The 14909-nt window shown below is 39.4% G+C and overlaps 1 protein-coding gene across 10 annotated transcripts in view; it reads right to left on the bottom strand.

Moving 5' to 3' along the window:
* The window catches only part of LOC127579967 (transmembrane channel-like protein 6), an 87125-nt gene that overhangs the window by 17139 nt on the left and 55077 nt on the right, over positions 1-14909 (bottom strand). For 9 of the 10 annotated variants that reach the window (XM_052033073.1, XM_052033071.1, XM_052033069.1 and 6 more), the window contains 6 exons: positions 14405-14495; positions 11725-11976; positions 9224-9399; positions 6252-6396; positions 5150-5305; positions 906-1081 (listed from right to left, as the gene is read on the bottom strand). In XM_052033073.1, coding sequence (XP_051889033.1) covers positions 906-1081; positions 5150-5305; positions 6252-6396; positions 9224-9399; positions 11725-11976; positions 14405-14495 — 996 coding nt within the window. The remainder of the gene's footprint in view (positions 1-905; positions 1082-5149; positions 5306-6251; positions 6397-9223; positions 9400-11724; positions 11977-14404; positions 14496-14909) is intronic. The other variant, XM_052033078.1, reaches the window with a different exon arrangement.

The following is a 14909-nucleotide window of genomic DNA, read 5'->3' as shown; positions in this document are numbered from 1 at the left end:
TGGAATGATATGTTGTAGAAGGGCTATGCTTAAAGGGTTTTGTATATTAATGCCATTCAGGGATTTATTTATCAACAAATTGAAATTAAATAAAATTATAGTTTTAAATTGGAGAGACAATTACTGCAAATTTTGGGAGTATGAAATAATGAAAAGAAATACTATAAAGAAAATATATCAAAATTAACTTGGTCTAGGTTAAATGTTAATCCAGCATTTATTTTTGAATGGTGGATAATTTATTGTGCAACTTCAGCATTATCTGGTGTTAAGTTGCCATATAGCATGTATGATGCCTCGTTGTAATTTGATGTGGCTACAGATACTTTCCATTATGTATCAGATCAAATACCTACTTTACCAAAGGTGAAACAATACAGAAAGCTTTATAATCTTGTGCAACAGATTATCATTGTGGTTCTGGACACCCAAATCTTCAACTGGTGAATTCCCAATTTTAAGCATGTCGTATGAAAACCACATTCTTCTACAGAACACAGGTAAGAACATAAGAAACAAAAAAAGGGCTTTTGGCTGATCATACCTGCTCTGCAATTCATTAAGATCATGGCTAATCTTTCATCTCAGCACCATTTTCCTGCACTAAGAATATATTCCTTGATTCTCTCAAAATCCAAAGAGTCTATCAATCACTGTCTTAAATGTATTTAACAACTGAGTTTCCACTGCCCTTTTGGGTAGAAAATTCCGAAGATTTACTACCCTCTGGCTGAAGTGATTTCTTTTTATATCAATACTTAAAGTTTACTCAGCCCTTTAAAAAGGCAAGGAAAATAACCCACATACTGAGCCAACACAAAACACAATATAAGTTAATGTTTGTAATTTTTGGTGGACCAGGTTGTCCCTTGTATTAAATTTAAAAATGCACAAAGCACTCTTACCTGGTAATAGAAACATAGATTCGTTGCTGTGGAAAGTCATATTTTTCCAATAATCCAATTAAGTTGTAAATATATGGCATCACAAAATTGATTGCTGACACAAGAATAGGAATTCCTAGCAAGCTACCCTCTGCTTCTTTTTCAGACATTCTCCGTTGGATTCTTTCCGAATAATCCTAAAAAAAAGTATTATTTTCAGCTCAGGAAACAATCAAAATCCAGAACAGCTCATATAAAATATAAAACAAAACGTAACTTGCTCCAGTTTCCTCCCACATTCCAAAGACGAACGGGTTAGTAAGTCATGGGCATGCTATGTTGGCACCGGAAGCGTGGCGACACTTGCGGGCTGCCCCCAAAACACTCTACACAAAAGATGCATTTCACTGTGTGTTTCGATGTACATGTGACTCATAAAGATATCTTACATCTTATCTTATAAATAGATTTTGCTCTCCGAAACTCAGGAAACTAATTTTCCAGTGTTTATATGTTGTAATTTTACTCTCACATCTAGAGATGAACCCTGTGTTACAGGGGGAGGGGGGTGTTTGCGTTCATAGAAAATGGTCCATATTGCGATTTTCCTTAATGTGAAGCTACATCATCTGTATATGCGTCATGAAATGACAGCTGAAAAAAGGATACAAACACAACATGATAGACCAGAAGATCTGGAAAATTATTTAACCAGACTTTGGAGGTCTATGATACATACTTAATTTCTTTTCCATGCCATCATAATGTAATTTATTGTGTTATGCATGAAATTACCCACAGGTTGTCATGTAAGAATCTTGCAATAAAATTTGAGCTGCAATTTATGATCCATTATTAAAATATAATGCCAGGGAGTTAAATGCAGGGATTGGTAGTATGGGTGAATGGCAAAATGTAGACATTAAAAACTGCAACTATAGCTGCTCACATGGGATTGACTGCAGCAGATTTTGGAGAAGCTCACATTGCATGTGTCATCTCTAATACCATTGCAATGGGTTTGCAGGCTTGAGATTAGGAGACCACATGGATTAATCTCACCTGAAGAAGCAATGTCATCACACTCAGCACTTCTGTATCGTTGAGCAAGAGGGAAAAACCTGCTAAGGTTCTTACTTCAGGAAACTGTTTAAAGTGATCCCTGGTTAATGCCTATGGTGCAGGATTTACTTGGCAGTGATGCTTTCATTCTTCACACACTGTTCAGGCTTAATCATGAAGATTATTGGTATTGGTTTATTATTGTCACTTGTACCGAGGTACAGTGAAAAGCTCGTCTTACAAACCGATCGTACAGGTCAATTCATTACACAGTGCAGTTACATTGAGTTAGTACAGAGTGCATTGAAGTAGTACAGGTAAAAACAATAACAGTACAGAGTAAAGTGTCACAGCTACAGAGAAAGTGCAGTGCAATAAGGTGCAAGGTCACAACAAGATAGATCGTGAGGTCATAGTCCATCTCATTGTATAAGGGAACCGTTCAATAGTCTTATCACAGTGGGGTAGAAGCTGTCCTTAAGTCTGGTGGTACGTGCCCTCAGGCTCTTGTGTCTTCTACCCGATGGAAGATGAGAGAAGAGAGAATGTCCCGGGTGGGTGGGGTCTTTGATTATGCTGGCTGTTACACCAAGACAATGAGAGGTAAAGACAGAGTCCAAGGAGGGGAGACTGGTGTCCATGATGCGCTGGGCTGTGTCCACAACTCTCTGCAGCTTCTTGCGGTCCTGGGCGGAACAGTTGCCATACCAACCTGTGATACATCCAGATAGGATGCTTTCTATGGTGCATCGGTAAAAGCTGGTGAGAGTCAAAGGGGACAAACCAAATTTCTTTAGCCTCCTGAGGAAGTAGAGGCGCTGGTGAACTTTCTTGGCCGTGGCATCTACGTGATTTGACCAGGACAGGCTGCTGGTGATGTTCACTCCCAGGAACTTGAAGCTCTCAACCCTCTCGACCTCAGCACCATTGATGTAGACAGGTGCATGTACACCGCCCCCTCTCCTGAAGTCAATGACCAGCTCTTTTGTTTTGTTGACATTGAGGGAAAGGTTGTTGTCATGACATCATTCCAATAAGCTCTCTATCTCCTTCATGTACTCCGACTCATCGCTGTTTGAGATACGGCCTACAACAGTGGTATCATCTGCAAATTTGTAGCTGGAGTTAGAGCAGAATCTGGCCACACAGTCATGAGTGTATAGGGAGTAGAGGGCTGAGGACGCAGCCTTGTGGGGCACCAGTGTTGAGAATAATCGTGTCGGAGGTATTGCTGCCTGTCCTCACTGATTGCGGTCTGTTTGTTAGAAAGTCAAGGATCCAGTTACAGAGGGAGGTGTTGAGTCCTAGGTCTCGGAGTTTGGTGACAAGCTTGCTTGGAATTATTGTATTGAAGGCAGAGCTGTAGTCAATAAACAATAGTCTAACATATGTGTCTTTACTGTCCAGATGCTCCAGAGCTGAGTTTAGGGCCAGGGAGATGGCATCCGCTGTAGACCTGTTTCACCGATAGGTGAATTGCAATGGGTCCAGGTTGTCTGGTAGGCTGGAGTTGATGCGAGCCGTGACCAACCTCTCAAAGCACTTCATGATGGTGGATGTCAGAGCCACTGGTCGGTAGTCATTGAGGCATGTTACCTTGCTTTTCTTTGGCACCGGGATGATGGTGGTCTTCTTAAAACAGGAGGGAACCTGAGATTGAAGCAGGAAGAGGTTGAATATGTCCACAAATACTTCTGCCAGCTGATCAGCACAAGATCTGAGCATGCGGCCCGGGACACCATCTGGGCCAGGTGCTTTCCTCGTGTTCACTCTCCGGAAGACTGATCTTACATCCTCCACTGTGATCACAGGTTCAGCTGCGTTGGTGGCTGTCAGGGTGGATGGTGACAATCCACTTCCCTTTTGTTCAAAACGTGCATAGAATGCGTTAAGTTCACCAGGAAGGGATGCGCTGTTGTTAGCTATGCAGCCTGACTTCGTCTTGTAGCCTGTTATGGCATGTAAGCCCTGCCATAACTGGTGGCTGGTCAGGGACTCTATTTTGAGTTGGTATTGCCTCTTGGCATCCCTGATAGCTTTCCGAAGGTCATACCTTGATTTCTTGTACAGATCAGGATCACCAGATTTGTGTGCAGCAGTCTTCTCCTTCAGTAGGGAGTGGATCTCCCAGTTCATCCATGGTTTCCTGTTTCAGATTAGCCAATTGTAGGTGGTGCAGAGGTTACCTTGTGCATCAATTTATACAGCACTCCTCAAATGATTAGGTTTTGAAGAGCACCTTAAAGGAAAAAGACACTTTTGAGATAGTAGAGATGTAATTCTTGGCCTTGACAGCTGAGCACATACCTGCCGGCCACATTTGTATTGTTTTTTTGCAAGAGGGTTCATCACATTAGCAGATCAGTCATGCAAAATAATCTTATGCCTTCACTTGATGAATACCTTCCTATAGCAGACACAGGCGTCTTTCACTTCAAAGGAGGAACAGGCTTTCAGCCAGTGTTCTCTAGAACATCACTGATTTCTCAAACATACAGATTAACGTACCCAAGTGTTGCCTTCTCTCTTTCCCTTTTCTTTCTCCCTTCTTAACATGGTGAGAACTTATCTCTGTACATGATGTCAGTTTTAGACTTGACCCAATTTAAAAATAAGTTGTGCTTGCTGACCACCACCAGCTGCACTTCAATCGTCTCACCCCTCCCTATTTCTATGATTTCCTCCAGTCTCACACCTTAGAGATAAATGCAGTCCTCCAATTCTAGTCTTACGCTTGTTCCTGAATGTTCTTCTCCATCTGTAAGGCAGAGAGGTTTAAAACTCCACCTCTACCTCCAGACTTCATTTTCCCCTTTCAAGTGTAGCTCAAAGTCCTCCTCTTTGAGGAAATTTTAAGTTGTCTGCCCTAAAACTGGATATGACTCTATGTCAGTTCCAGTTGACGGGTCTTGAATATTTTTGCTATCTTAAAGTTGCTGCATAAATGAAAGTTGATGTTCATGTTATATTTGAAACTTTCCACTAATATGTTTAACATTAGTGATCAAGCAATTGAGAATATTGGCTTGACTTCTGCAAAATTTGACTGCCTGTTAACAGCTAATACAGCTAATACCACAACATTTTTCTATTAGGTGGAAAAATTAGTTTCCTCCCCCCATTCGATATTTAATGATTATCATGAGGTATTTATTAATAACTAGTTTCTAATTGACAGCTCATCATGTGAGCAGGAGTCTCACCTTCAGCACTTTTTCAGAGTAATAATAGACTCCAACAGCACAACCAACAGCACTCCCCAAGGACAGCAGCCAGCCCAGAAAGTGAACAGACAGATTAACAAACCATTGAAAAATGTTCAAGCGCTCAGCACGGAAATTATGCTCAGTAAGAAATTCCTGATGGAGAAACAAGAAAAATAAAGCAACATTTTAGACATTTGCACTAAATCAAGACCGACGTAGAGGCTTCCATTTTAACAAATTCTTTTTCTGTTTCACTGACTTGAGTTTCCTACTGTCCTCAGTCTTACCTTTTGATAATAAACTCAGGTTTCTAAAATCTGAGGTCAGCACTACTTATTTAGTATTTCAAGTTTCACCTAATTTTGATTTAAATTTCTACCTGGCTAGAGAATTTTCTGCCCTCACCTTGACATCTCAATTAAAAATAGAATCAAACATTTTCTGGTAACTGCCAGCTTATACCAAAACATTCACACAGTTCTGAACACAAAACTGTGATATGATAATGTTGTTACCTTGCCTTTTCCAGCCAAACAACAAAATATGCGGAAAAGCAGTAACATGGGAATGGATTAGAGAGAAATGTGTGACATTATTTTCAATGGATTATAGATTTATTGAAATTAAATATTTTTGATTTTAACAATAAAACATTACATTCACTGTCTTGAGTGACTGCCAAGGCAATGCATTTCAAATTGCATTGCTCATTAAAATTTTAAAAAATGAATGAAGATTTACTGAAACTGAAAGCGGATTTGAAATGTAGCCACAGATGCACGCAAAAAAGTGAAGAGTTCCCTTAATAGTGCCTCACAGACTCAAATACCACATGGTCAATCTTTGCCTAATCTCTTCTGTACCGAAGCCTGTTGAAGCCCTGACTTGCTTCACATGATAAAGCATGCAAGGCAGGTAGACCCCAGGTTTCAACACTTGAATTTCCAGTGAAGAATCACATATACCTAACCATCAGGCTGAGTCAGAAGTGGACATGATTCTTACATTTTACAGCACTAGTTTCTAACAGCAGACATTATTTGCAAAGCACCTAGTAGAAACAAATATTATAATATTTATCATGAAGAGAGAAACTCACCTTCAGCTGGGTGCTGATGTCCTCGTAATTTAACTCAACTGACTGTTTTTGAGTTACTTTAAAATCCCAAAAGCAGAAAACTTTCACTGCCAGATCACGGTAGCCACTGCCCACTCGGTAACTCTCTCCAAATGCTTTGGATAAGCTAAAAGGTTAAAATTCAAAAATTAACTAAAGCTGCTACAAGCTACAAACCCATTTCTGAATAGTTCTTTGAATAGAAAAGGTTTAATTTTGTTCTTGAAGAATGACACTACCTTGATTTATTTAAAGAGGAAAGGGTAGCCCTTGAATGGGATAAAGGCAATACAAAAGGACCATAGTTCAGAAGCTGAAGAAGTAGAGCGAGTTTGGGTAGAGCTAAGCAGCAGCAAGGGAGTTATCTCTAGGTCCACATTGGTAATGTAGTGCAAAGTGTAAGTGTATATGTAACAAGGGTCGTTCAATAATAATAGGACATTAATCTACGTATGGACTGGACAAGCCAAATGAGCAATAGTAGTGTGGAGGAAAAGCTTAGACGAAATTCACAATAATTGCAGGAACCCTTGGTCACATTATCTAGGGTACATATCTTAGCACATATACTCTCAGTTTGCTTCCTGAAAGAATCTGTGAAACTTAAAAAATGCAATCACACAAATCTTGAAAGCAGATTTGTAATTTCAGCATGGTCTCAATGCATGGGGATCCTTTAATATATTCATCCCTCTCTGAATATTCATTCCTACAAGTCTGACGTAGTATTTGATTGGTACTTGACACTGCTGTTTAATTTGGAAAATTAAGCCAAAAGTACAAAAGTATTCCTAATGTCCTACCCAAAATTTAACCATCCATCGACATTGCTAAAAAATCAGTTGGTCATTACCACAGTGCTGTTTGAAAACTGGCAGCTCTGTCCTCTACATTTTAAGAATCACCACATTTCAAAACTATTTTATTGGCCTTAAAATGCTTGGAGATGTCCTGAAAGGGATGGGAAAGTGCTATATAAATGCATGTCTATTTTCTTTCAAATCTGTTCCGTGAATACAGAAAAACATTACACTCAAAGTGCCAACTTCAGATAAACACAGAAGAAAATGGAGCTGCAGAACTAAACATATAATTTGTTGCTCACAGCAATTCCCAAACGAATTGCAACCAGCAGTAGCCTTGTATTACTGGAGAATGCAAGATAAAATCATCAGCCATTGCATCAGATAGGAACTTAAATGCTAAATGGGTATTTTTAAAGAGGTGTGAGCAGTCAAGATGTTTGAATTCCAGACAGTATATTGGGTGAGACTCTGTCGTTATATTTGCAAAACTGACTCCACACATTTCTGACTCTGTAGAAACTGCCCAGTAATATTGCTAATGGGGTTTTCACACCACTGATAATTGCGCCAACATGTAACTTCTAGAAAGTAGGGGAAATAAAACACATTTGGCAATTATAAAAACAGCAAAAAAAGGGGGCAAGGGCAGTGAAGAAGAAAGAAGAAAATGAAAAATAGGAGTAGACCATACACCCATTCATGCCTGCTCTGCCATTCAAACTTTTACCTCAGTGCCACTTTCCTGCACTACGTTTGATTCCCTTCATATCCAAAAATGTGTCTTCAAATATTATCCACAACAGATTCTTAACAGCCCTTCTCATAGAGCATTCCAAATTTTCACTACACTGTCCTCTGGATGAAGAAACTACTTCTCATCACTGCCCTGAATTACAAGCCCTTATTTTGAGACTGTGGTGCCTGGTTCTAGAAGTCCAGCAACATCTCTGTATCCACCCTGTAAGAATTTCAAGTTTCGATGAAACCACCTCACACTCTTCCAAACTCAAGAGACCATGGGGCCAGTCTGCGTAATCTCTTCTCATATTATAAACCCACCATCCCTGGACTCAATCTGCAAAAGCTCTTAAAAACTCTTTTTAATGTTTCTCATCAGACTATTCCTGTATTCAACTTTCCCTTTCCTTATCAATATCTTAGTCCTTGTTTGCTGAAATTTGAAATTTCCTCAATCCTTGAGGTTACTGCTCCTTTATTGAAACATTAAGGCCTTTCCTTTGATTTAATTATATTAAATTCTATCAAATTATGATCCCTCTTCCCCAAAGACCTCTTTAACGACCAGGATTTTAGTAGCCTTCCACACTTCACAATTCTACATCCAGAAGTGCCTGTTCCCTCATTGATTCTTCAACATACTGATCCAGAAAACTCTCTCGTACATATTCCATGAATTTGTCCTCCTTACCACTATTACTAATTTGGCTTCTCCAGTCCATATACAGATATTCCTATTATTAGTGCATTGCCCTTGTTACACGCACATTTACACTATGCTCTACGTTACCACCACTGTTTGAGGGTCCAGAGATAACTTCCTTGCTGCTTCTTAGCTCGAGTCAAACTGGCTCTATTTCTTCAGCTTCTGAACTATGGTCCTCTACTGCCTTTGTTCCATTCTGTACAAGGGCTACTCCTTTCCTTTTTCCATTTTGCCTTTCCTTCCTAAAAGTTACACATCCTGGACTCAAGCAACTAACTAAGTTGTGGATCATTCCAGCTGTATGTCTGAAAACATTTTGAATGAGGTCCCTTTCAGGAAACATTTTCCTGCAAATTTGCATTGCATAATCAGTATCAGAGGTACTTTGGTTTACAATTGAACTGTTCAACAATCATTTCTGATAAAGGGTTATTGAGCCGAAGCATAAACTTAGGTTCTTTTTCTGCAAATGCTGCCTGGCCACTGCCCATTGCTTGGACCACGTTCTATTTCTGGTTCAGATTACTAAAGGTTCACCTCGATCCAAACTGAAAATTCCATTCACATAAATAGATATGAATAAGAAAGGAACACTAAGTTAAAATATCCTTCCTCTAAGAAATGTGCAAAATTAGAAGTCCATTCCTTTTGATTGACTGTATAGAATTTTACCATTAACATATATATAAAGAAAGGTATTTTACCAATGAACCAGAATAATGCAGGTGATGAAAAAGGAAGTTCCAACAGTGTAGAGGTATGCTATCGGCATGTTATATGGTACATTAATAGAGCTACCGTTGTATCCCAGACCACTCAAGATATTCCAAGTGTTGTTAGTATAATAACCATGATACAGAACTGTGTCTGTGAAATAACCCTAAATGTAAAAAGAAACATTACATTAAAATCACAATTTAAACACACTTTCATTATTTTATATTGGTGACAATTCAGTTTGCAATGAAAACAAAAACTTCCCCTTACAATTCATGCAATGTTTTAAAGTGTTGATTATACATTTGCAATCCCATCCGTAGTTCCTCCAGTAGTTGGATAATATACAGTGGGTAATTATGCACCCTCAGTAACAGCGATGAGCTATACAAAACAATTGATATACAAAGCCTTGCCAATCAAGATAATCAAGCCTTGCCAATTCAAGATATTCCAAGTGTTGTTAGTAATAATAACCATGACAATTTTTCATATCTTCTATTTATTTTCAAACAGAATTTAACAAAGTCCTTGAAATATTAACTCCTTTTCTCTTTTCACAGATGCTGCCTGACCTGCTGTTTCCAGCACTTTCTTTTTATTTCAGATACCTAGAATCTGCGGTTTTTGATTTTTAAATTTTAATAAGCATTTGCTTTCATTAACCAGAATCAAACTTACTCCTTAACAACATGATTTATTCCAATGCAAGAATACAGGAAGGACTACTCAAAACTGATTTTCCTTTTTGCCCCATTCTCCATACAAGGTACACCACCTTCCTCTTCCGGTCGAGACCCTGCATCATGATGTTCCTCCAGCGGTTTTGTTTTTTTTGCTCCAGATTCCAGTATCTGCAATTTCTTGTATCTTCAGCCTGTTCTGTCTCTCCTTATAACTGAAAAGATCCATTCCACCAATATTCTGGTGAATCTCCTCTGCACCTTCTCCATTGCACTCACATCTTTCCTGTAGAGTGGCAACCAGAACTCTACACGGTACTCCAGCTGTTCCTCAAGACACCCTTGGGCCCTACCATTCATTTTCTACATCCTACCCTCATACATCCCCGCATCTTAGGAAGGATGTGCTGACGTTGGAGAGGGTTCAGAGGAGATTTACGAGAATGATTCCAGGAATGAAAGGGCTTGAGTATGATGAGCGTTTGTCGGCTCTTGGACTGTACTCGCTGGAGTACAGAAGGATGAGAGGGGACCTCGTAGCGACATTTAAAATGTTGACAGGTAAGGATAGAGTAGATGTGGCTAGGCTGTTTCCCTTGGTGGGCGTGTCCAGGACCAGAGGGCACAATCTTAGAATTAGAGGGTACAGTTTCAAGACAGAGATGTTGAGAAGTTTCTTTACCCAGAGGGTGGTGAAATTGTGGAACTCCTTGCCACGCACAGCAGTGGAGGCCAGATCAGTGGGGGTATTCAAGGAGGAGATAGACAGATATCTAAATAGTCAGGGTATCAAGGGATATGGGGATAAGGCTGGCAAATGGGATTAGAATAGTTTTTTTTTCTCTCTTTTTTTCCCACCCCATTTCTTTTTCCCTTTTCCTTGGAGCAGACTCGATGGGCCGAATGGCCTGCTTCTGCTCCCTTATCTTGTGATCTTGTGATCTTGTGATCTTTGTGTGAACTACAACTCCAGCCACTGGATTCTTTCTCTTTGACGCCCATTGCATATACATCCATGAAGAAATTGCAAATTGAGAAATCTTTAAAACTTTGTTGAAGTGATAATTTCTAAAGCTGGAGATCCAAACATATTCACGTTCAAAAGTTACTTCAAACATTTTACTGAACAACTCACTGCTGCTCCATTTAATTCAACGATGCATACCACAGGAACTCTCCAACCAGCTCATCTTCCATGGCTTTGATTACTATCCACCTCATAGTCCCTCATGTCTGGAGCAAAATTAATTACAACAAGCAAACTACCCGAGGTGGTACATGCCAACCCAAGCCCGCCTTTGATCAATGACCTATCCGTTCACCAGCTGCACATCTGGCAACAGGCTTTGTAGTGGAGGCTACTACAATGCAGGATGTCCCACAGTTGGGAAACTGGCACTATTCCTGGACCCCATTGGTCGCTGAGCTGGATTTGACTTGCCACGTCATCAGGTTGCCCTTTTTAATTGTTTCCAGTCTTGATAAGTTAATCAGGACATTGTTTTTTTTGAGATAACCCATGCTGCAGTGATGCAGACACTCCATGGAATACATCGTAGATACGTGTCTACTGGCCAAACCCAACAGCAAGCACTGCAATTTGCATCTGGCCACCAAGAATCCTATCCACTTGCTTAAGGTACATGCAAATGCTAAGTAAATTGTCCAAATCAAAATTATAGCTCCTGTTAGCTTATCAGAAAAAAATATATTAAAGTTGCCTTGCTTGCTGTCACTAATTTTTAATGTAATAGTTGGGGAGTAGTGCTTAACAGATGTTGTAAGCTAGGTGTCATTTCACTTACAGTGCCATACAGAAGCTCTAATCCGACAAAGTTTCCTTTTGTTGCTTCAGGCAGATTAGTAGCTTGAGGAATTACAATGAAACAAAGGTTCAGGATAAGGAGGAAAAAATTGAACTTTAGCAGCATCTTGAGGAAGATAAAGTAGGAAAGCACACCGATCCCAAAGCGACCACTAATTTGCTTCTGGGCAATCTGCCATAACTGCAACGAGTGTAGAAAGGAGAGAAATCCATACCAACACTGTCTGACAGCCTAATTACAAAACAAACACAAGAACAATGTTACACAAGCCTGTAGGAGGAGAACAAGAGTTAACTGACAACAGAAATTACTTTGTTGGAAAATTAACAGCATAATAATTTCAGCAAGCTATTAGCAACAATGAAATGTATTGCATATATATCACTAAAATAATTACATTTACAGGTCCTTCCACGTTTGGGCAAGTAATATTTTCTACAGGGCAAGATTCAGGTGTCACTCTAAGTTTAAAAATTGATTGTGGAAATTATCGATATTATAAGAGACACAAGATAGGATTGACATCCACTACATCTCCCTCAAGAGGACAGAAGAGGATTGCGACCTTCTTTACAGTCAATGTAATTCCAATACATTAGATGCTGAATGTCTGAATGAGAAAGTCATGGCTTGGAAATTGGATCAAATAGCATCAGCTTTTCAGGCAAAGAATGGGTACCACAAGTTCAACCTGTGGTGAATGCTCTGATACTTTCTATGCCAGTGATGCATTGCACTCCATTCTGATTAAGGTACCAGCCTGAACCAGGCACGAAACCCAGTAACTTAATGGCTATTCCAAGCTCCTGTATAAAGCCTGTATGCATTCACCCTATCTATACCTGTCATAATTTTGTATACCTTGATAAGGAGAACTTAGAGGTATTTAAAATTATGTGGGGCACAGATCGGGTGAATGCATATAGGCTTTTTCCTCTAAGGTTGGGTGAGACTAGAACTAGAGGACATAGGTTTTGGTAAAAGGTGAAATATATAAGGGGAATCTGAGGGGGAACTACTTCACTCAGAGGGTGGTGTGAGTGTGGAATGAGCTGCTAGCGGAAGTGGTAGATGCAGGTTCAATTGTAACATTTAAGAAAGGTTTGGATACATACATGGATGGGAGGGGTTTGGAGGGATATGGTCCAGGTGCAGGTAGATGGGACTAGGCAGAAGATCAGGTTGGCTTGGACTAGATGGGTCAAAGGGCCTATTTCTATGCTGTAGTGCTCTATGACTCCATGACTCCTCTTTATAAATTGTTTTGTTAGGCTCAGCAATCAATACACAGGATGCAAGGTTACTGCAAGTTGTAAAATTAGGCTCCTCCCCAGCCCCATCAAAAAAGATAAACCCACAGAAATGATGAATAGAAGAAAAAAATCTGCAAACGAGTCTAGGGTCATACAGCATGGAAAAAGACTCTTCAGCCCAACTGGTCCATGCCGACCAAGACACCCATCGAAGCTAGTCCCATTTGCCTATGTTTGGCCCATATCTCTCTAAACCTTTCCTATCCACACTAGAAATCTGAAATAAAAACAGAAATGCTGGAAATACTCAGCAGGTCAGGCACCATCTGTGGAGTGATAAACAGAGTTAACATTGAGGTTCATGATCTTTGATCAGAACTGAGAAAATTTAGAAATCAAATACTAGATGTATTGCAGTCTACAGGAGTTAACATTAAGTTCAACAATTTCAGACAACTAACCTTTCTGGGTTGAATCAGTTCTGGTAAAAGGTCAATGATCTGAAACATTAACTTTGTTTCTGTCCATAAATGCTGCCTGACCTACTGAGTATTCCCTGAATTCTTGGTTTCATTACAGTTTCCCAGCATCTGCAGTATTTTATTTCTCTCAATTCCAGCATTTTTTCCTCTCTCCTCTTTTCATTCATCACCCCCTCATTACATTTTCTCCACACCATTTCAGCTGAAATTAACAAACCCTCACTGCCACCATTTGAATCATTCAATCCCTCTTCATTTCCACTCTTCCACCTTATTGTATGCTTCTCCCTCATCCTTCCGTGCAATTTAAAGTGCATTTGATTTCCAATCTTTCCAAGATGAAGGAGGATAATCAACCTGAAATGTTAACTCTATTTTTCTCCCACAGACGCTTCCTGACCTGATATTTCTAGCAATTCGTGTTTTTATTATATAGTAATGAAATCCCAGCACGAATATCTCATGGTCTACATGTGCATGTGCCTATTTTGAGACTTAATCAAATTTCCAGGCCAATTAGCAAGAGAAGTCACCTTTTAGAGCAAAATAATTTTCTTACAGTTTTGGACAATCTGAGATTTTAATAAACAATATAGACCCCATTAAAACATCACCAACATTTTGGTTCCCAGCTTTAAGTGTCTTGAGCATTTCTTAATATTAAATGCTATATCCATGCAAATTGTTGTTAACAGCCTGAAAACTTTCTTGGAGAGTACCTCCTCAGTACAGAAAGAAGAAATGGGTAGAGGCTGTCAGAACCTAATAACAGAACTGAGTATGTTTCTGCATCATAATCACTGAATATTTTGCAATTATGCATATTGTAATCACCTTGTACATTGCTCAAAGTAATAGAAAATGATAAAAATTGAAAAAGCAACGTATGACTGTTTCTAAATGAAAGCAATTTAAACTACTTACAATGATCAGACTGTATTTTGCACGGCTCCAACGTGAGAGACGATTCTTTTCAAGAGGACTGTCACTGAAATCCTTGTTTGGTGCCATACGCCTGATGGAACACATGAAATGTCTCCTAGTTAACCAGTGATTATACATTCACCTTCAGCTGTAATACAATACCACAATGTTCCTGTAATGTGTTCCAAAATCCAAGCAATCCTAATCTCCCCACACACATAATCATTATGTGGCTAGAAGTTCCCATGTCTCTTGCATCTAAACCACAAAATAATGCTCCAGTAATGATCCAGCCTGTAATAATTGTGACCAATGAAAGAATGCCAATTGACATAATGGTCTAGATAGAAATTGTCTGACCACTTTTCACATTAAACCCTTTTCAGCTCAGATGGTAATTTCAGCTGATTGGGTTTGTGTTGAAATAAAATCCCAGCAAAGACTCTTGTAGAGATGCAAAAGGGAAAGTTATATTGATTTTCTCATTGCAAAACATTAACAATTC

Source organism: Pristis pectinata, chromosome 18 (genome assembly GCF_009764475.1).
Source record: "Pristis pectinata isolate sPriPec2 chromosome 18, sPriPec2.1.pri, whole genome shotgun sequence".
NCBI lineage: Eukaryota > Metazoa > Chordata > Chondrichthyes > Rhinopristiformes > Pristidae > Pristis > Pristis pectinata.
This window is presented reverse-complemented; position numbering and strand designations above follow the sequence as displayed.